The sequence below is a fragment of the Lycium barbarum genome, chromosome 6 (genome assembly GCF_019175385.1).
Source record: "Lycium barbarum isolate Lr01 chromosome 6, ASM1917538v2, whole genome shotgun sequence".
Classification (NCBI taxonomy): domain Eukaryota; kingdom Viridiplantae; phylum Streptophyta; class Magnoliopsida; order Solanales; family Solanaceae; genus Lycium; species Lycium barbarum.
The window spans coordinates 86,947,097-86,969,103 of NC_083342.1; the positions used below are offsets into that span (position 1 = coordinate 86,947,097).

The following is a 22,007-nucleotide window of genomic DNA, read 5'->3' on the forward strand; positions in this document are numbered from 1 at the left end:
GAAACAGAGGTGGATTTATGTGGATGGATGGGGATGCCACGGCACCCGGACCGCTCGGCTGAAACTTGGTATATATATGCAGATATGTATAAGAAATGAAATATATATAAGTCTTGCCACCCCCAAGAACAAAAGAGTGAAAAGTGCCACTGGCAAAGGGCATAACCTACCACTCTTGCGACTGAAGATGGAACCTGCGTGCAGTACCATTTTGCATGTTTTTTTTTTCCTTGTGCACGCTTCAGCTCTATACTTTTTCAGTTTTTGTATCTTTAATTCTTTTAACTTACTATTCTTTGTTAATCCAAATTAACTCTTTTATGCTTTAATTAATTCTTGGCTCTTTTTACTTCCTCTTTCTTTAAGTATTAATCTCTTTATGCGTGCATTGAGTGCTTATCCTATATCAATGAGTACTAAATTTTAAAATGTCACATAAATATTAAAAAAATATATATGTAAATCGTAAATTTCAAAATTTTAAAACAAATTCAAGTTTTAAAATGATGAATATTATTATGTTAAGAGTTTTCTAATTTAAAGGTTGTTTCGATCTTTCCGCAACGTTCGCGCTTATGGAAGATGAGTGGGTTAAAGCTACAATTTTGACTCTTTCTACACTATCTACAAGAATACACCAAGAAAATAGAGTATGAATCTATTGTGATAACGGTATTAGATGGTTTATAAAGGTTCAGATTTTTAACGTACAAAATCTTTATCTTTCTCAAAGTTTTAGAGGATAAGGCCTCTTACTCCTACAAAAAAAAAAAAAAAAAAAAAAGGGCCGCTTAGACATTGTTAACCGATATCCGCATATTCGTTCGATTTGTCTATATTAATTGAAATAGATAAATGGCCCGAACCGTAACTCAATTTTGAAGAAACCGACCCATTTACCCTATTTGAACGGTGTGGCACCCCGAACCTTCAAATCCTGGATCCGCCTCTGACCGGAAACCACCAAAAACATCTCCCTGCTCCTTTAATTTATTATTATCGTCCTTGACAATTGCAGTAGACTTAGTTTAATCTGTAATATACACAATCCATATACACTTTTGTCTCCTTTTCTTTTTATACTTTTTAGTTGGGGGATAGGTTTTGTTTTATGGTTCCATACATGTATCCGAGATTACCCAAGCAGTCCCCTGTCTGGAATGCCATGTCTGCACCTCAATTCCCACGCATAATTCACCAGGAGAATTTGCACTGAAACAGGCAAAAGGAAATTGTAATTAAAACAAAAGAAGCATGTAGATTATTACATAAATATAGCAAAATACTTGAAAATAAAACGACGATTTCTAAAACAAATAGCGATATGAACTTTCACCTACCAATCAATGGCAAAAGAAGAATTCATTTATTCATCACATATGATTCAGATAAATCTGTTAAAACAGCAAGTAAACCATTTAATGGGGTTGAGTCATCGAGTCCATCTTGAGTTCTACAAACCCTAGTGGGTCTTCCAACGAAGGCGAAACCCTAAACCTAGCCGAAACCCTAATAGTTTCCAACCTTTTCACGGCGATAATGGCCTCTCCGGCCACTGGACAGCCGCCTATTTTGGCTGTCCAGGCTAATACAACAGCACCTACGCAACCTATTCACCTAAACTTATGCAACGGCCCTTAATCCTACTACTTCTACTACTATGTATAGTCCTACACTACCCATGAAAAAGATCACATATTTGCATGGAGAGCCCATGGTAGTATGGGATGAAGAGGAGATTGAACAGATGATTATTAAGGAAAAACTGCAATATGCTGTCATTGGGAAATTCTCATATGGATGGCCTGACGTGAAAGATTTGAGAACCTTAATTCCAAAGCAGTGTGGTTTGAAAGGAGAGTCTATTATCGGTTTGTTGAGCAATAGGTATGTACTAATACGTGCTTCTTCTTTAGAAGATTACGTGACCTTATTGTCCAAACCTGCATATTACATTACGCATAAGAACTGGTCCTATCCCATGCATACGTTCAAATGGGATCCATGGCTTGATCCAGAGGAGGAAAAGAAGATTGCAATTGCATGGATATCATTCCCATCATTACCTCCAAACTATTTTGTGAAAGAAGCAGTTTTTTCACTAGCATCTGCTGTTGGAAAGCCCCTACAAGTTGATATGGCCACAGCCAATAAAATCAGGCCAAGTTGTGCGAGAGTGAAGGTAGAAGTAGACTTGCTTGGAGAATTTCCAAAGAGAATCAATATAAGGATGAAGAAGAAGAGTACTGGGGAGATTGTGGACAAATGGATAAAGATCAATTATGATTATGTTCCTAAGTACTGCAAAAACTGGAAACTTCGAGGGCATAATGAGCAAGATTGCTATGTCATTCATCCAGAATTGTATCCCAAGGATGAAGAACAAAGTTCAAACAAAGAACAGGAGGAAACCAGTAAGGAAGATCAAAGGAAGAATAAGGATCAAAAGAATGCAAAAAACAGCAGGTCTGAGAGTAAGGATTACAAAGGGCCTAATGCTAACATAATGAAAGGGAAGGAATCAGAAGACAAGGTGCAGCCTGCAGAGGTTAATGATAATGATGGATTCAAGGAGAAAAAAGGAAAACAAAGGAATAACAGGCACTTTCATAGAGGTAAATATGATGAAAATTCTTGGAGACCAAAGGAGAATCAAACTCTGCAAAATAATCAATATGCAGCACTGCAGAACACAGATGAGGATATAATAGAGTTGACTAATATGCAGACGTCTTCAGATGGAAGGATGGTAGAAGCAAAGGTGTCTGATGCTTCAAATCAGATTGTTACAGTGCAGCAAATTGTAGACATTAATGATCAGGTCAAGGAAAAGCAGATGGAAGAATCAAAGGAAAAGCATATGGAAGAATCAAATCAGGTGGAGAGGATATCAGCAAAGGCATGGATTGAGAAGAACTTTGGCAAACAACTCAATGATAAAGGAGAGATCTTGTCTCAACAGGTGTCTAAGGTGAATTCAAATACTACATTTAGACAAGAGAAGGAACATGACTCAGGAGAAACTGGTGACACTTTAATTCACAAAACTTGGAGGAAGAAGACAAGTCAGGTGAAGTGATACAGGAGGATGTTGATCAAGATGAGACTCCTATATCAGATGAGGAAGTGGAGGCTAATGAAGGAAAAGAAGTCACAAGGCCACCAGAGAGTAACAATTCTGTCAACTTGCCTGTTGAACAAGTAGAGAGTGCACATCATGGAAAGCAAGATGTGATACAAGCCCAAGCTGATCTCAATAGCCAAGATGAGGAAGATTTAACTCAGAACATTGATGATATAGCACAGGAGGCAGATTTATCTCCTAGAAGTGTGCAGAAATTGAAACAGGCAACAAATAAACAAAAACCTGTCAAAAGCACCAGTATTCCAGCTGCAGGAGTTTCAACAAGGAGGAGTAAGAACAAAATTAATAATTCTCAATGATAGATAAAGCTTTATTTTGGAATATTAGGTCAGTTAACACTCAAAAATCTTTTGAGAGGTTAATTGAACTAAAGAGGAGACATCATTATTCTATCATAGGCCTAATGGAACCTTTTCAAGATCCTCTAGCTATTGAAGAGTATAGAAGGAAGTTAGGCTTTCAGAATTGCAAGGTGAACTGTTCAGGAAAGATTTGGATTTTTTGGACAGATGAATGGCTTGGTGTAGTTATATCTGAATCAGAACAACAAGTTACTTTGCAACTAACTCACTCATCCTTGAATCAATCAGTGTTGGTGTCAGTAGTCTATGCTAAATGTGACAGACAGGAGAGGGAGGAGTTGTGGGAAGCTATGGTGGAGTTAGCAAATCAGCAAGACCTTCCTTGGATAATAGGAGGGGATTTTAATGTCATAGTGTCTGATGAGGAGAAGCAATGTGGTCTTCCAGTCTCATCCAATGAGACATTGGATTTTTCCACCTGTATACAAAGTTGTGGTTTGATTGATATAGGATTCACTGGAAGTAAATTCACCTAGTGGAATGGGAGGACTGAAGAAGATAGCATTTTTAAAAGGTTAGATAGAATACTGGTGAATCAGCAAGTGTTAGACATTATGTCATCCACAGCAGTGACTCATATGATTAGACATGGTTCTGATCATGCACCACTACATCTGGAGTGTAACAGCAATGCACATCATATTGTCAAATCTTTTAAGTTTCTCAACTTCTGGACAAATCATCATACATTTATGGAGGTCGTAAAAGAGAACTGGACTGCTGACTTTTGTGGAAATCCATTTTATGTATTTCATCACAAGTTGAAGAAACTTAAAAGAGCACTGGTTCAATGGAGCAGGAACACATATGGGAATATATTTCAGCAGATTGCCACTATTGAAGATACTATAAAGGTGAAGGAGTTGCAGTTTGAAAATAATGCTTCAAGGGAGAATAGAATGTTGTTACATCAAGCACAGGCTGAACTAACCAGATTTTTACACCTGGAGGAGGAGTATTGGAAGCAGAAAGCTGGTATGAAATGGTTCAATGATGGAGATAGAAATACAAAATTCTTCCATTCATATGTGAGGGGCAGGAGGAATAAATTAACTTTGAAAAGAATACAAGATCCTACTGGTACATGGCTGGAAAATGAAGTAGATATTGGTTCTGAGGCAATCAGGTTCTTTGAGTCACAGTTTAGTGAAGTAAACTCAGGAGGGGATTATGCATTGTTGAAAAATATTCCTAAGCTGATAACTGAAGAATAGCAAAAGAGTATGGAGGAGTTGCCATCTGAAAGTGAAGTAAAGGAGGTTGTGTTCTCACTCAATGGGGACAGTGCTAGTGGGCCTGATGGATTCACAGGACAGTTTTATCAGAAGTGTTGGGAGATTATCAAGTTGGATGTGCTTCAAATGGTTAGAGCTTTCTTTTGTGGATCTGGGATACCACATTTCATCACACATACTAACCTGGTTTTATTGCCAAAGAAGGAGGTGATTAATAATTTCAGTGATATGAGGCCTATCAGTCTCAACGCCTTCTCCAATAAGATACTGTCAAAAATACTGCAGAATAGATTGACAAAGGTTCTTCCTAATATCATTTCTAACAATCAGACAAGATTTGTGAAAGGAAGGAGCATTGCAGAAAACATATTGTTGGCACAGGAGATCATCAGAGATATTAATTTGAGAGCTAAACATACTAATGTGGTGATCAAATTAGACATGGCAAAGGCATATGATAGGCTCTCTTGGATTTTTTTTGACTAAAGTATTAAGACAGTTTGGATTTGGAGAGGTTCTCATTGATTTAGTATGGAGATTGCTTTCAAATAACTGGTATTCAATATTAATCAATGGTCAAAGTCATGGCTTTTTCAGATCAAGTAGGGGGGTGAAGCAAGGTGATCCACTTTCTCTTACATTGTTCCTTATAGCAGCAGAGGTCTTAACAAAGAGTCTGGATAAGCTACATGAGAAGCCAAGGTTCATAGGCTATGGAATGTCAAAATGGAGTCCTCAAATCAATCATCTATCATATGCTGAGGATACAATCCTATTCTGTTCTGGGGATGGATACTCATTAAAGAAAATGATGAAGAGGTTGAGGAATTATGAGAAGGCTTCAGGACAACTGGTCAATACTGATAAAAGTTGTTACTATATTCATCACAAGGTTTCTGCCAGAGTTAAATAGCAAGATCAAAAGACATACTAATATGAGAAATGGATCCTTTCCTTTCACATATTTAGGATGTCCAGTGTTTTATGGAAGAAGGAAACTGATATATTATGAGGATTTGATCAAAAAAGTGATGAAAAGGATTCTGTCTTGGAAAAACAGACTTTTATCTTTTGGAGGTAGATATGTGCTGGTTAATAATGTGTTGCAAACCATGCCAGTATATTTACTGTCAGCCATGAACCCTCCTTCTATGGTGATAAAGCAGCTGCACAAGATATTTGCCAAATTTTTTTGGAGCAATACTGTGGGGGTGAAAAGCAAACATTGGGTGGCATGGGACAAATTATGTCTACCAAATGATGAAGGAGGGATTGGTCTTAGATCACTAACTGATATATCCAATGCATTATTTGCTAAACTGTGGTGGAATTTCAGATGTGGAAGAAGCTTATGGGGTAGCTACATGCTGAACAAATACTGCAAGAAATGGCATCCTACTGTGGCATTAGATAGAGGAGGATCTCACATTTGGAAGAAGATGGTGAACATAAGAGATGCAGTTGAGGCACAGATATTTTGGTATCTGAGAAATGGAACTTTAAGTTTTTGGTATGAGAATTGGACAAGGCTTGGGGCACTATATTATCACTCTTGATGCTGCTAGAGAAGAAGAGATAGAGGTTAGACAGTTTGTGAAGAATGGTGAATGGAACATGGAACTGTTAACAGTTACTCTAGATCAGGAATTGGCTCAGCATATCAAGGATAATATCAAAGTACCAGATGAAGAAGAAGATGATGAACCATGTTGGATGTTGGAAACAAATGGCAGATTCTCAGTTAAATCTGCATGGGAGTTTCTCAGACACAGAGAGAGCAAACAAACCACCTATAAGTTCATGTGGGAGAAAGGGTTGCCAATAAAGATAAGTTTTTTCATGTGGAGAGTGTGGAAAGGGAGAATCTCTACAGATGATATATTGAAAAGGATGATGATCAATATACCATCAAGATGCTGGTGCTGTGAGGAGCATAAGGAGGAAACTGTAGTTCACTTATTTCTAACATCTTCCATAGCTGTCAAGTTATGGAAGTTTTTTGCTTCTTGTGCAGGTATTCCCACAGATGGAGTTGGTCTACATCAAATGATCATGGCATGGTGGTCTGCTGAGACAAAACCAAAATTGCAGCCTATTTATAGAGCAATACCTGCAATGATCATGTAGTCATTATGGAAGAGAAAAAACTCCATTAAGCATGGAGAATCAGTTACCTTCTACAGATTGAAACAACAAGTGCAACACATCATACACCAACTGACAAGGAAGAGATTCCCATGGCTGCAGAATTTATCTGTTGATTGGGAAAATATGCATCAGCACCTTAGTAGATATAAACCAAAAGTTTATTATGCTAAGGTGGTATGGAGAATGCCACCTTCAGGGAGATTAAAATGTAATACAGATGGGGCAAGCAGAGGCAATCCTGGGATCAGTTCATATGGATTCTGCATCAGAGATAGCAATGGGGATTTGGTTTATGCAGAAGCACAACAAATGGGAATAGCAACAAACATGGAAGCTGAAGCTGAGGCTATAAAACAGGCACTAAAGTTCTGCAAAGAACACAACATTCAACAGGTTCAACTGGAGACTGATTCCCTTGTCCTTCAAAACATCCTACAAGATACATGGATCACTCCATGGGAATTGAGAAATCAGATTGAAGAGATCAAACAGGACATGAGAACAATACAGGTACAGATCAATCATATTTTCAGAGAAAGCAACAAGTTGGCAGATTTTCTAGCAAATCAAGCATTGGATCATGCAGAGATCAAAGTACATGACTTTACACTCATGTCATCAGAAGGAAGAAGAATTATCAATATGGACAAATCATAGTTTCCTCAACTGAGGATTAGAACAAGGAGGATTCAGCAGCTTAACAATCAACAATGATACTACATGTATGGATAATCATATGGTGTGTGCACAGATTTGGACTATCATCAAAGCTGACTCAACAGGATCACAAAGGGCATACTAGCTTAGGCATACAGGATAGAACTGGAGGACAGTTTTTTTTTTTTTTTTTTAATATTAGCTAGTTCATATTATAGACATGCTGTAATAGACTGTTTTTTACATTATGCATATATTAATAAAAAGTTCTAACAGGCTTGGCCTGCTAGAGCACAATTTATTTATTTTTAAAAAAAGTCATCGAGTCCAACTTCAAAGAACCAATTCTAAAAGGGAAAAGGACATATATGGCCGGTCGGCCATAAATAATCCCACCCTCTAACCCAATTTTTTCCAAACCCAAATTATACTCACTAAACTAATACCACCCATTAGCCAAAACTTAAATAAGACAATTTTCAAATAAAAACCCAAACACAAAAATGTTTGAAGCGATTTTTATATATACTATGTGTCATTTGTGTATAAAATATGTATCAGTACTTATCTGTAATGTATAGAAACTGTATAAAATATGAATCACTAAGGTATGTATCATTTTTGTATATAATATGTATCATTTATGTATATCATGTGTATCAGCACAGTGCAACTGCCCTGTATAGAATAGAAAATTGTATCATTTTTGTATATAATATGTAACATTTTTTGTATAGAAAGTGTATATATAATTCCAGCATGTGATATAAATTGTATCAGTCTTGTATAGAAAGTGTACCATACGTATAAAAAATGTATAATAGAAACCATATCATTGTGGTATATAATATGTATCACTATTATATATGTAAAAAAACATATCATATCAATATTGCATAATATGTGTATAATAAATGTATAATTAACGTATAATTTATGTAAAATAAATGTATGATTATTTCCAGCATGTGTATATAAAATGTATAATTCTTGTATATAACGTGTATATATAATTCCAACATATGTATATATGTTGTAGCAGCCTGGGCTGTTGGGCCAGCCAGCCTTGGCATTATTTTGGGCCGACCGGCCATTTTTTGGCATTATTTTGGGCCAAGCGGACTCCTGAGGGTATTAGGCTCAAATATTGACCAAATGTGACATTACTTTGGGTCATTGGACACACTGTGTCCTTTCCTCTAAAATTAGATTATACAAGAAGTAAAGGGCAGCAAAATCAGATGCAAGAAGTTAAGGGATCAAAATCACATGCAATTTCACCCACCTTCCTAAATAATGACATGAAACGTGAATCAGCATCACTTAAAGATAGAATTAGGCCTAGGTGTCAAGCTGGCCCAAACTTTTGACAACACCATGTCTGACCGAGCTTCTACAGCATCTAGTCGATGCGAACCCGAGTCGAGAGATCCGAGCTTCTACAATGTCGTACTCAACCCATCTTCTGAGAATAGAATCGAGCTGAGCAGAGCCGAGCACGAGTCAACTATTTAACCTTTTTTCGCGTATACGACTAACACATTTGGATTTCATATGAAAACTAATTGATTAAGCAAAAATATAAGAATCCATAGATTGAGAATTGAAGACAAATGCAACTGAATTACTTGAAAGTTGAATCACCAACTTAGATTAGAATTTAAATCCAAAGGAAGTCACATTTTATAAAGAACATATTGAAAATATTAAAGTCAGAAAACAAACTAATATACAATTACTAAGCTGAACCTCATTTATGATTTCAGTACATTGATCAATTTTTATTATGTTTCATGTCACTGTAGAGGCTTAAGTTACAATCTGATTAAGAGTGTAACTACATCGCATTAGTAGTATAAATTATTAACGGAAAAGGGTCAAAATGCTCTGAACGTATTAAAAATGGCTCAAAAATGCCCTTCTCCCACCTATTGGATCAAAATTACCATTCCTTCCACCTATTTAGATAAAAAATGCCCTTAACGTTAAATTTAAGTCTAAAATTGCCCCTCTTTTTAACAGAAGCTAATGTGGAATATAAATTTTTTTTAATTAAATATGTGAAATTATTTTTATTGGTCCACATGTAATTAGATGCAAATTCAATCACAATCCAACCCATTAACCCAAACCCATTTTTTAAAAACCCAATACTTCTTCCTCTTCATCCAGCATAGGACCTTACGGTCACTATGCTGTCACTTTCCCTCCTCACTTCTTTTATAAAGAATTTGTATGCCTCAAACAGACCTTAATCTTGCATCATTTGATGTGATTTAAACTAGTGAATCAACCAAGATTTTTCTTTTAACAAGGAACCAAGACATGTCATAAACAAGCAGAAAAAGGGAGTTTGAAAAGCAGATTGCATCAAATAAGAAATGCCTTTGAAAATTGGGTTTCAAATTTGGTATATGTCGGTCTTGGTGAATTGAATGTGAAGTTCTTAAAGGAAAAGAGAGCCAAAAAAAAAAAAAAAACTCACGGCAATTAAGTAAAGGGTCCGATTGATCAAAAGTCAATACCAAGGACAGATGAGGAGACGTAAGTGGAACGGCAATAGGTTGGAATGGAACTATAGATTCAAAAAAGTAAGAAGCAGTGTGTGAAAAAAACTCCAATACCAGTAAATGCAAGTGAAAGCAAGTCAGTAGAGAACAAAATTTTATGATAGTCTTCCACAGTTAAGGTCCTACTTTGGATGAAGAGGAAGAAATGTTGGGTCCTTTAGAAATGGGTTTGGGTTAATGGGTTGGGTTGTGAATGAATTTGGGTCTAATTACAAGTAGACCAATAAAAATAATGCCTCATATTTAATTTAAAAAATTATATATTCCACATCAGCTTCTGTTAAAAGGAGGGGCAATCTTAGACTTAAATTTAACGTTAAGGGCTTCTTTTATCCAAATAGGTGGAAGGAGAGACAATTTTGATCCATTAGGTGGAAGGAGAGCATTTTTGAGCCATTTCTAATATGTTAAGGGCATTTTTTACCCTTTTCTGAATTATTAATTACTACTATTTCATAAAAATTATAGTACTGTACTTGGTATTACTAACAATTTAAAATCTAAATTGGTTAAGTCTATATAATACTAGAGCTTAAACTTTTATTTTAAAGTATTAATTACACAACTTAACCGAATTGTTCGAGTTGAGCAAGTCGAGCCGAATCAAGCTCTGACTGAGCCGAGCTTGAACCAAGCTTTGGCTGAGCCGAGTTTTGATAGTAACTGACCTGAACTTTGCCCAACTTTTTGTAAAACAAGTATAGCTAAAACACATGGAAGCAGAGTTGCGTCAAGCAGTGCCCAGACCTAGACAACATCAGCTAACTTGCAGTGTTTTCCTTGGACGGATGCTAATACTAGCTGGAGAGCTTCTTTAGGAAAAGCATCTCGTCTAAAAAGAGGCTTCAGCTCGGCTATTGTCCAATCCTAGACAAGATCAGTGAACTTCGTTGAAGGTCCGATGCTAGTCCTAAATCGAGAGTTACTTAGGGAAAAGAGTCTCATCTGAAAGAATCTTGAACATGCTAAAGTCAATACATACACAGCCCATTCAACTCCAGGAGCAGCTAGTCAAGACTCAGCATGACAAGGGAAAGTGATCATGGCTTACCTCACAAAATGCAATAAATCTTGTAACCACTTGGAAGAAATATAAGTTGTTTCCGACTTCAACCCTGCAGTCAGATAATCAGAAGAATGCTCAGAATGAATTGGCCACTGTTGTCACTTAGACATCAATTAAATGGTTGGCCACTGAAGGCTATTAGCATAGGCTATGAAAAAGGTATTAGAAGAGTTTTAAATTGGAAGGATAAAAGAAAAACATGGAATGCGTGACTGTAGAATAACCAGTCAATAACTGCATGATATATTGATTTGAAAGGAAATTCTTTTTCTTTTTTATTTTTACATCAAAATACAAAAACTAACCATTTGAAATCCTTCAACACGTAAGACATGCCACCAAGTAAAAGAAAAAGAAGCAAATATGTAAAACTTGAACTTACCCTGAAACCACTATAAGCATATTCACTGTTCACCTTATTCTCAAATTGCTTAGGAAGTCCGAGAGCCTGAAAGTAACAGTGATACGTAAGAACAAATCAGTCAAATACAGACCGAAAGAAATAGAGAACACCCATGAACATTGTCATCATAACAAAATGAAGAAAACAGATCGGATGACAGGTGTGACCTAATATTTTTAGCAATCACTGTGCTTCCTTCTTCATGATCAAGATGACGCAGTACCACTTCCTCCAGACGGCCATCACAGTATTGATGCTGCAATAGAGGAGCATAACGTCCATAAGCAATCAGGCATGCATTTTGAATACAAACATACCAAAGACTGAACCCAAACAGTAATAGAGATTAGAAAAGCAGATAAGAAGATAATCAGAAAAAGAAAATACAGTTTAACTTGATGAATATATAAAACTCCCTCTGCGACAAATATATAAAGTTTTTATCGGGAACACCCATTATGGAAGAGAACAATCCCCTGTGACATCAAGTAACTACAAACCATATTCATAATCAGAAGGTAAGCATTTCTGCATAACGTCGGCCTTTAAAACCAATCTGTTACTGAAGTCTAATACTCTCCTCTCTCAATAAAAAAAACAAAAACCAGATGAACAAGGAAAACATATGAGCTCCAGTGAAATGGGGTGACACAATACGGTCCTGAATGAGAGTCATCACTATATTATTAGCACATACATTTCATCTATAGGTTGGATCACGTTTGAACCACGTGCTCTTCAAAAACTAAAATTCTACTTCAATGCCATTCAATATTTCAACTGAAAATAAACAAGAAGTTCAAACTTAAAACTATTTATCATTAGAATGTCCTGGGAAAAATATACTACTGACAAGAGCCAAGACAATGAGCATAACCTTTCATTAAAAGCAAGTGTAACTACAGACGGTCCATATTAGATGAGTTTAAAGTGCTTTTTTTTGCTTGACGAGGTATTGGAAGTGCTTATAAATTTATATCTTTAGGGAAGACATGTATAAGCATGAGCTTGTGGATCTCAGGGGCGGATTTAGAGGCTGCCCAGGGTGTTCACCCGAACACCCTCGGTAAAAAATTACAGTGTATGTATAGGGTAGATTTTTTGTGTTTATGTATATATATTAACTTTTGAACACCCTGAACAAATGCAGAAGGTTAGCTCAAGTGGTTCAGGGTGTTCAAATTGAATCTAGCATCCTAGGTTCGATTCCCAGTAACAACATTATTTTTTATATTTAGCTTTTGTTGTTTTTTCCGAACCCTCTGAGTCAAAATCCTGAATTCGCCACTGGTGGAACTAATGCACAACACTAAGGGGTCGTTTGGTAAGGCGTATAAGAAGGGTGTAATAGTAATGCAGGGATTAGTTATACTGGGATTATTTCTTATCGACTGTTTGATGTGGTGTATTAAAAATCTATGTTGCACGAACTTGGGTGCGGGTACCTAATACGGGTATGGATCCGAGTGTCGGATTCGACAAAATCTAAATTTTAAGATTCGGGGGTGCGTATCCAGTTATAGATATGGGTGCGGGGATTCGGCTAAGAAAATTCAAAATTATATAAAAAATAGAGCTATAAAGATATTATAAATTTGACTATTATATAATTATATTTCAAGTATTTCGATAGTTTAATATTAGTTATTGCTCCTAAATTAATATAAATTAAGTGCTCTTAAATTCTCTCATTCAAAATATAGTTATCTAAAATGCTCGATTATTCTTCTTTGTCATTTTTCTAAGTTATTTCAATTCATTATCAGATTACATATTTGAAATTATGTGAAAATACTATAATATACAATAATTAATAATTTAAATTATTTAAAAGGCATATGAAAAAATATATTCCTGAATAATCCGTCTTACAAAGGGGTCAATTTTATTATGTACAACCAGTAAATTTGTTTGTGCTTTTGCGCGATTAAAATATAAATTAATTATCAAAAAGTTGACATGCTAATAATTAATTTAGAAAGTATCCCTATATTGTATGGGAAAGAAACATTTATAAACAGCATAATTAAGCGCCTTTCAATTTTGTGTCACAAGTAGCATATAATGGAAAATAAAAGGGACAAAAATAACATACATGGAGAATAAAGGGGTCATTTTACTAGTTATTACAATTAAGAGACCTAATTCTAGGCTTCCAGCAGTTTCACGCCTCTTCCTAATTAAGAGTCGTCTTCTCCACTTCTCCAAAATAACGAGTCGTCTTCTCCACTTCTCCAAAATAAAGAGTCGTCTTCTCCAAAATTCTCCACTTCCTTTTCAAGCTTTTACATATCAGTATTTCCACAGCAAAGTTCTCTTTCACTTTCTCTTCGTTCTTTACTCAAGATAGAAAGAGAAACCCATTCAAGGTCGGAAACAAACTCTCCATCTATATCACTGCTTCTCTCTGCCATCCGAAGGTTTGTCTTTTCCTTATCTCAAATCTGTCTTATTTTTAATTTTGAGAAATCAAAATCTCAAATTTTTCCCCCAAATTTGTCGATGGACTCCAGTCAAAGTATCCGAATGTAATTGACTGTATTCCGGACGTTTTCCGTTCCCGCACCCGCACCCGACCCGTGTCGAGACAGGATCGGCACCTAAAAGGGCAAGTCTGTGCAACTTCGATAAAAATAACATGCGTTGCATAATTTCTAAAAAACTTATTTGTTGACGAAAATACTCTCCACATTCTTTTGCTTTGATGGACTTTAAGGCCAATTTTGTCTTTTAATCATGCTTATGCATGTATTTAGGGGTCGTTTGGTTCAAAGGCAAGTTATACATGGATTAGTAATCCATGGATATTTAATGTATGGATTAGTATTTAGTAATACATAGATTAGTAATACAAGGATTATTTTTTGTTGGGTGTTTGGTTCATTGCACTATAATTGGACACAAAAGATACTATTTGAATATTTATTTATTTTTAAAACTAAAAAATAATTTATTACAATTATACCCTTGGATTCTTGCCCTTCATAGATTTCTTGGGACAAAACAAGGCTAGTTTTGTCATTTTAGTTTTTATCCATGTGTAAGCTATCCATGGATAAGTTATCCCATGGTGGTGGTGGTATAAGATAACACACCCTTTGGTGTATTAACTAATCCTAGTATTAGTTATACATGCCCAAAATGTCAAGTAAACATGGTATAAAATAATACCACATATTATACAATGACTTTTTTATCTAAGACCTCTTACCAAACGAGCTCTATCCTATGTATTAGTTATACATAGGATAATACCAAATAGGGTGTATAACTAATACATGTATTATTTCTACCAAACGACACCTAAGGGTTAGAAGGTAAGAAGGCATTGGAGATCAACAATCAGTCTCTGATTTTAGCCTTGATCTGTCATAGTCAAACACTATAGTATATCTTTTTTGGGTTTTTTGGTTAATTTTATCGATGCCGCCAAGCAACTCCTCACAGAAACAGATTCTCCGAACCGAGTCACACAATCATTTGTTTCATTGAGGAATCGAACACCTGGAAAACTACCATCAGATCTAGCAATCCAATGCTATAGCTTCCTCATTCGTCATTGTACTACGTACACCATTAAAAGTATGAGAGTGGAAAAGCCTATGTTGGATGGTATGTCTATAAAGGTTTGGAAGTACCTTAGAGATGTTGGAATAGGATGGCTAACCAAGCTATTCAACATAATAGTAAGGTGTGGCAGGTTAAAAACCAGTAGAGAGAGAGAGTACATTGGTTCTGATATGCAAGAACAAAATAGATATTTCAATTGTAGTGCTCAATTTATGAGTCAAATAATGAAACTTTTTCTTTATTTGATAACCACGGTGTCCGGGCCAGCCTGCGCGCACCTCGACTAATTCCACGGGATACCTGCCACCTCCTACCAACAACAGATACCAGGTAACTATGTCCACCGAGGCTAGAACATATGGGAAGAAATCACCTAGTGTTTTTTGTTTCTGCTAGGATTTGAACCTGACCACTGGGCCACACCCTTGGGTGCCAAATGATGAAACTTTTAGAAAGAGTGATTAAAGTATTGACTTCAGAATACTAAAGAATGATAGAATATGTCTGAATCATCTAAAACAAATCTATATTTTTACTACAAACCTTATGGATATCTCTAGAGAGGAAAATGATCTGCGCAAAGTAATCACTTTTATAGAGAAAACATATGATGGAGTGCTAAGAAAGTTCTTCAATGAATGGTTGAGAAGAAGGAAGTGCAGTAGCAAGAAGTGCAAGAACAACGACAAGGGATAGAAATGAGCTTCTCCAGCACGCCTTCATAATATGGATCTATTTTAAGCCTCTACTTGTTTATTCTGATAATAGATGAGCCAACCAACAGTTCACAGGATAAGTTTCATGGTCCATATCATTCACAAATGATATTATGTCTTTTGATAAGATAAGCGGACGAGTCAAACAAACGTTGGATCAATAGAGAAACACTACAGAGACTAAGGCTTTTAGGATAAAATACTAAAATAGAACCAAAAGAAAATATTCAGTCCAAGTTTCACCCCATACAAAGAATAGAGGAGAAATGAAATGAGATGAGATTGTGGTGCCTAAAAACAGCAATTTACTATCAAAACCAGATATAACAAGAAATTAAAATAGAAGGGTAAAATTTAAGTGTTACTGAACATATTGCAATGGAAAGACAATCAAAGTAAAAGGAAATTTCTCCTAAATGGTTGTGAAACAAGCAATGTTATATAGAAGTGAATGTGAGTAGAGACCAACATATCTACAAGATGGATGTGCAGCCTCGAAGGACGCACATAGCACACATTGATGATAAAATGAAAGGTCACCTAAGATAGTTTGGCAAAGTTCTATATAATCCTCTGTATCAACGGGTCCAAGTGCAACAATATGATGATTGACAGTGATAAAGGGGACGATGTAAACCTAAAATTACAAAGGAAGTTGACGCAAAAGACCAAAAACTCTCGAAATCAATGTGGAATTAACTTGAAAAAAACACTAAGAAACAAAGGATTTATACAGTTGATACAAATTAGAGCCCGTTTGGATTGGCTTATAAGTTGCTGAAAACAGCTTATAAGCTGTTTTCAACTTTTTTGAGTGTTTGGTTGGCCAGCTTATAAGCCATTTTGTGCTTAAAATAAGCCCAAAAAAATAATTGGTCCCGTTTGGCTTAGCTTATCTAAAGCAGCTTATAAGCTGCTTTTTTTTAAGCCAATCCAAACAGGCTCTTAATCTGGATTAAGAGTTAGTTGTTCTTGTCACACTTACATTAGCTTAGGTGTTTGTCAAACTTTCTTTCATTCTGGTTAGAGACTAGTATGTCCATGCAGATATAAGAGTAAGATTTAGAAAACCTCTAATTTTAGAGAATCCTTAGTTTGCCTTCAATGAAATATCATTTAGTGTTGAAATTAAATGGGTCTGAATACATGAATACATATGATCCGTACAACTTACTGCAGTGTTATTTAGAATTGAGAATTGATTAATTGATTTACAACTGAATAAGTCCTAAAAGAACATAGAGATACAACTCCACATACCTGAACTTTGTGTAGTACTAGATCAATAAAACATCGTTTTGATTAATATCATACAAAAAAAGTAAGAAACACAGACGAGCAACAGAACAAAAATTAACCAAAGTCCCATCACAACCGACACAAACTATTGCCTATGTTCCATGCATAATATTTTCATTATTCTTTCCATAATGGATTATATTGGGACTCATGTCATCCATACATTCCTTTACTTCAAGTCTATTATCAACCTGTCAAAGGAAGGGGATTCAATCATCAAAAAGTTAATGTGTAAATAGGATTAAATTTTCTTATTTTATACATTTACAATATTTTGAATCCCCTCAATATTAGAGAATACAAGGTCAACTCCCAGATATGGCAATTTGTATTTTTTGAATCCCTTGTCAAAATTTCTGGTTCCGCCACTGATCAACAATGTTGTTATAGGCTCGCCTAATCCCTGAAGCTCGGTGTGTGAGCCAGGCAGCCAGCTTCGGCGCAGCTCAACTACTCTCCCACCAGCAGAAGTATCAGATGATTCTACAGAAACTTCCATTATTATTATTATTATTATTATTATTATTATTATGATGATGTTTGATAATCGTGGTCTCTGGACCAGCTTGCACGCACCTCGACTAAATCCACGAGATACCTGCTCCACCTCCTATCAGCAATAGGTATACCAGGTAACTCTGTCCACCAAGGCTAGGACATATGGAAAGAAATCACCTACTGTTTTTGTCTTTGATAGGATTTGAACCTGAGACCTCATGGTTCCCAACCCACTTCATTGACCACTAGGCCACACCCTTGGGTGCCAGAAATTTCCACTATTTAAAAAAGACATGCAATTTTTTACCGAAACGGCGACAAATCACTTGAAATTAAATTCTAAAAACACACAGACATCATAACATTTGTACCTTGTAGAAACAACTAATTCCAAATGGGCAAGTCCCATTGCCAAAGTCAAAATGCTTGCAGTCAATAGACCTGAGCTCAAAAATTGAAAAATAAAGATTAAGTCAGAGAGAAACACTTAAAGAGGAAATAATGTTTTCTTTCCTTGGAAACAAGGGAAAGAGGGAACATATTGTAGATGAGTTTAAGAAACACAAACACACAGCATCCAGAATAAATTAGCCGGACTAATTTGATGTGAATAATAAACAAATTATCAAGTATTAGATTATTGAGTTCTTCTAGGAGTCCTAAACTTAAAAGTTCACCTAGAAAGTACACGTGCTACATTCTCTGAGAGTTTAGACTCCAAGGTAACAAATTTATTTTCATTATACTGAATTCCAAGAAGATTGAGTGCATAATTTAAAGTAATCTTAGAATAAGGAGTATTTTCCATCTATGGACAGAGTAGCAGCACTCACCAAATAAATCAAAAACATATGGACTCTAAATTGGGTCATTCCAAAGTTGAAACAAATAAAACCATGTCATTTCAAAGCTTAATGCAGCTTTTGGATCAACTAAAGGGAGATGAAGGTGACGAGGATTGCTATTCAGTTGATTTTTAGCAAGAGAACTGAAAGGGGGAAGGAGAGAAGTAAGGTTTCATTTCTTCCAACAAAAAGCTGGTGCAAAGGTCCTTTTGTAATCCCAAAAAGAACAAATACTTGGTCGACGATGACACTGTCAAATGACGCACATTCCTTTTCTCCTACTCATAATCAGTTCAAAAAATTAGTTATCACTCCTCCCCTCTCATTTCTTTTCTTCTACTTGGTCTTCTTTTCTTTCTCTTTCTTCCTTTCTATCCAAATTATCTATAATAGTTACATTGGGCTCATAACAATGAATATTGTCAGGGAACTCAGAAAAACACACATCCCACGACATTATAAACTGACTTTTCAAATCTGACTACCACTAAATGAACATACTAATTGTTATCAAGAAAAAGATTTACGTTTTTTGAATATGGAGATCCCCAAGGGCCAGCAGGTGCATTTTTCGAAACTCAATGGGTAATAGGCCAGGTCCTCTACTCTTCCCCACTTAAACACCAAACTTCTGGTCTGCGTAGGGTTCGAATCCATATCGTTTGGCTGACCCACACTTCATGCGACTGCGCTCTTATCACTGAACCAAAGCACTTGAGGTATCATCGTTAAATAGAATACCCTCCTTATCAGTCCCTACTGGGCACTTGAGATCATATGCAACAGAATCTCTTACCAAAATTCCTCTAATACGACTGAAAACAGTGATGAATATGCTAATGCATGTGTTGTAACCGCAATTAGAGAATTCACATAGAATCCTTAAAGAGATTTCCATGTTTGTTGCATTTCGAGATAAGTCATATCCATGCTAATAGTTATAAAAGCCACTCAGTTAAACAAAAATCCTAAGTAAAAACAAAGAACACAAAACAGAAAAGGGAAGAAATGAACCTGAGTTTGGCTTTGTAGCTGTCAAGGATATCTTGCTTTTCTTCTTTTGTGGAGTACCAAATGACACTTGGAATGACAAAATATGAAAGCTTCCGGCATATAGGGCAGGTCCTAAATGTAGAGTTGATATCAATCCCAGACGAAGGAGAACCACTACGCCAATTCCTGATACATGATATACAAAATGGATGATCACACTCAGAAAGGATCCCAAACTTCCGCTCTGCTGCAGTTGCCTTAGAGAGTACACGTTCAAGACACACACTGCACTCTATTTCTTGACTATGCTTCAGTAAATCAAGGTGCTTTTGCCTCTTCTCACATGTTTTTATATGCTCCTCTCTTTCTTGAGGCCGGAAAGGATGCAAGCAATGCTTGGCACAGATTGTACACAGATCTCCATGAATATAAGGACAGTTTTTTCCCCGTGGACAATTACCAGCAACAGCAAAAGAGCAAATTGATTGATCAGCTGGATTAATTATCTTCAACTCGACAATGTTATCAATCTCTGCCACATCATGACGCCCTGAATTTTCACTCCATACAGGTCGGTTGGGAGGGTAAAAAGGTCCACCTGAAGCCAAATACTCGGAAGAAATGCCTGACAGAAGTCCTGCACCATCTGCTAGCATTCCAGGAGAGATAGTGGTGGGAGGAGAAGCTGAGAGCAGATGTTGAGCTGGAGCTGACGAAGATGGAAGTGAAGGTTGTTCAGAAACTTTAACATGTTCATATCTACACCTGCTGCCATAGGCACATAATCCTTTTTGGTAGTATGTGCATACCTGCAAAAACAATCCAAGCAAGAGTTATTGGACTGTGAAGGGGCCAATCAAAACTATTATTGCAAACCTAAAAAGTCCAAAACATTACATTATTTGGAGGATCTTTCCAATCATGCGAGAACTCACAGTACTCCCCTTTCAGACATGCACCATGTACAAAGAACTTGCAAAGAACCCTGTGAAATATATAAGCATGTGTGTAAGTGCCTATGGCCATCTACAAGAGACCACAAATTCACATACAAATTACAATCAACAATAAACTTTGCTCATAAGTGCATATGGCCATCTACAAGAGACCACAAATTCACGTACAAATTACAATTAACAATAAACTTTGCTCATCAATATTTTTTTTGATAAAGTTGCCAATCAAATTCTCTAGTTGTATAGTTATAGTAAAAGGATTCTAAAGCATGTAACTTTTTTGAACGTTTCAAATTGGGAAAACAAAATAGAAAAAAGATTAATTTTCTGTCCTAAGAGACTAGGAAGGAGGCATGGTCAGCTAAATGTCAATACTCTAAACAATGCAATAGCAAGAAGTCCTACTGCTTGAGAATCTCCGTAGTAAGCCAGCAAAAATACAGACAAAGCCATCAAACTCCTATTTTTCTAACCTAATGTCATAATTACTTCAACAAGCTCCTTCCAGAAATTCCTTGATCATTTAGAAAAAACCCCTTCTAAGTTTTCTCATAAAACTGTCTTCTCAGCTAATCTTAGGAATCAACAGCAAAAACAAAAAAGGTTTAGAGAAACTCCATTTAAATTTTTTCGTTTCGTAGAACTTTTCCTCAGCTAATCTTAGGAATTAACAAATTTTCTGTCAAGTTGTAGATATATAAATTCTCTTTTTCTTAAAAAATTCCCACTTGAATAGTTCTCATACGCATCAACTTTGACATCTTCCATTCAATCACAAGACCCAATAAATTCAATGACAACTTTGATTATATATATATATATATATATATATATATATATATAATCAGATGCATAATCGTAAGAACATATATACATAGAACGTAAGAATCAAGATTGCATGATGGAATTAGAAGAACATGTGTTCAGATCATTGAGCGACAAAACTAATAGGAAAAAGAGTTGAAAAAAATTACTTTTTCGACATGGCATGGAAGCATGTAAGAGTGGGCAATTGATGAATTGAAAAGCCAGAGCGAGAGAGTGAGCAAAGAGCTCAATTCTCGCTCTGGCTCGGTGTTAAAAGGAGGGCTAGGGCTTTTGCTTTTGGCGATTCGATCCCACTACTGTCCTCTCTTCTCTACCTTCCCTTTTTATAGTTTTTTCAGGTCTGCACAAAATGAAAACTAGGGAGAGCCGTTCGGAATATTATTTCCCCGAGTATAATGACTAGGAATATGGCAGATTTTTCTTTTTCTTTTTTTTTTTCTTCTTCATTGGTTTGTTTGACTTCTTTTCTAAAACAATTAAAAAGTGTGCGTAATATGTCTCAATTTATTAAAGCTGAAAATAAAAATGAAGCCTCATGATCTTCCCATGTTAAGAGGAGATATATAAATAACATTAGTCACTTTGTGTACAAAAGAGTAATAAACTTAAATATACTAACTACAATACTAATAATCTTTTTAATAATGACGAAATTCAAACTACCTTGTCCGCTTTATGACTATTCCACTAAAAATACCTAGTAATGACAATCTTTT

The 22,007-nt window shown here is 35.9% G+C and overlaps 1 protein-coding gene across 15 annotated transcripts; it reads right to left on the reverse strand.

The window, feature by feature from the left end:
• Window positions 1-950: 950 nt before the first annotated feature.
• Window positions 951-21,689, reverse strand: LOC132644584 (E3 ubiquitin-protein ligase makorin-like). Of its 15 annotated transcripts, XM_060361179.1 has the most exons (12): window positions 21,438-21,681; window positions 20,405-20,492; window positions 19,529-20,316; window positions 18,041-18,110; window positions 11,754-11,842; window positions 11,566-11,631; window positions 11,169-11,232; window positions 8,833-9,029; window positions 7,218-7,322; window positions 7,081-7,128; window positions 6,917-6,996; window positions 951-1,212 (listed from the first exon to the last, which is right to left on the reverse strand). In XM_060361179.1, exons 1-6 carry the CDS (start codon window positions 21,446-21,448, stop codon window positions 11,595-11,597), a joined length of 1,083 nt encoding a protein of 360 aa, XP_060217162.1. In that variant the 5' UTR covers window positions 21,449-21,681; the 3' UTR covers window positions 951-1,212; window positions 6,917-6,996; window positions 7,081-7,128; window positions 7,218-7,322; window positions 8,833-9,029; window positions 11,169-11,232; window positions 11,566-11,594. The 15 variants fall into 15 exon arrangements, with proteins under 15 accessions (XP_060217162.1, XP_060217158.1, XP_060217157.1 ...); XM_060361175.1 differs by lacking the exon at window positions 8,833-9,029; XM_060361174.1 differs by lacking the exon at window positions 8,833-9,029 and adding an exon at window positions 6,649-6,852 and having other exon boundaries at window positions 7,081-7,322.
• Window positions 21,690-22,007: the final 318 nt, after the last annotated feature.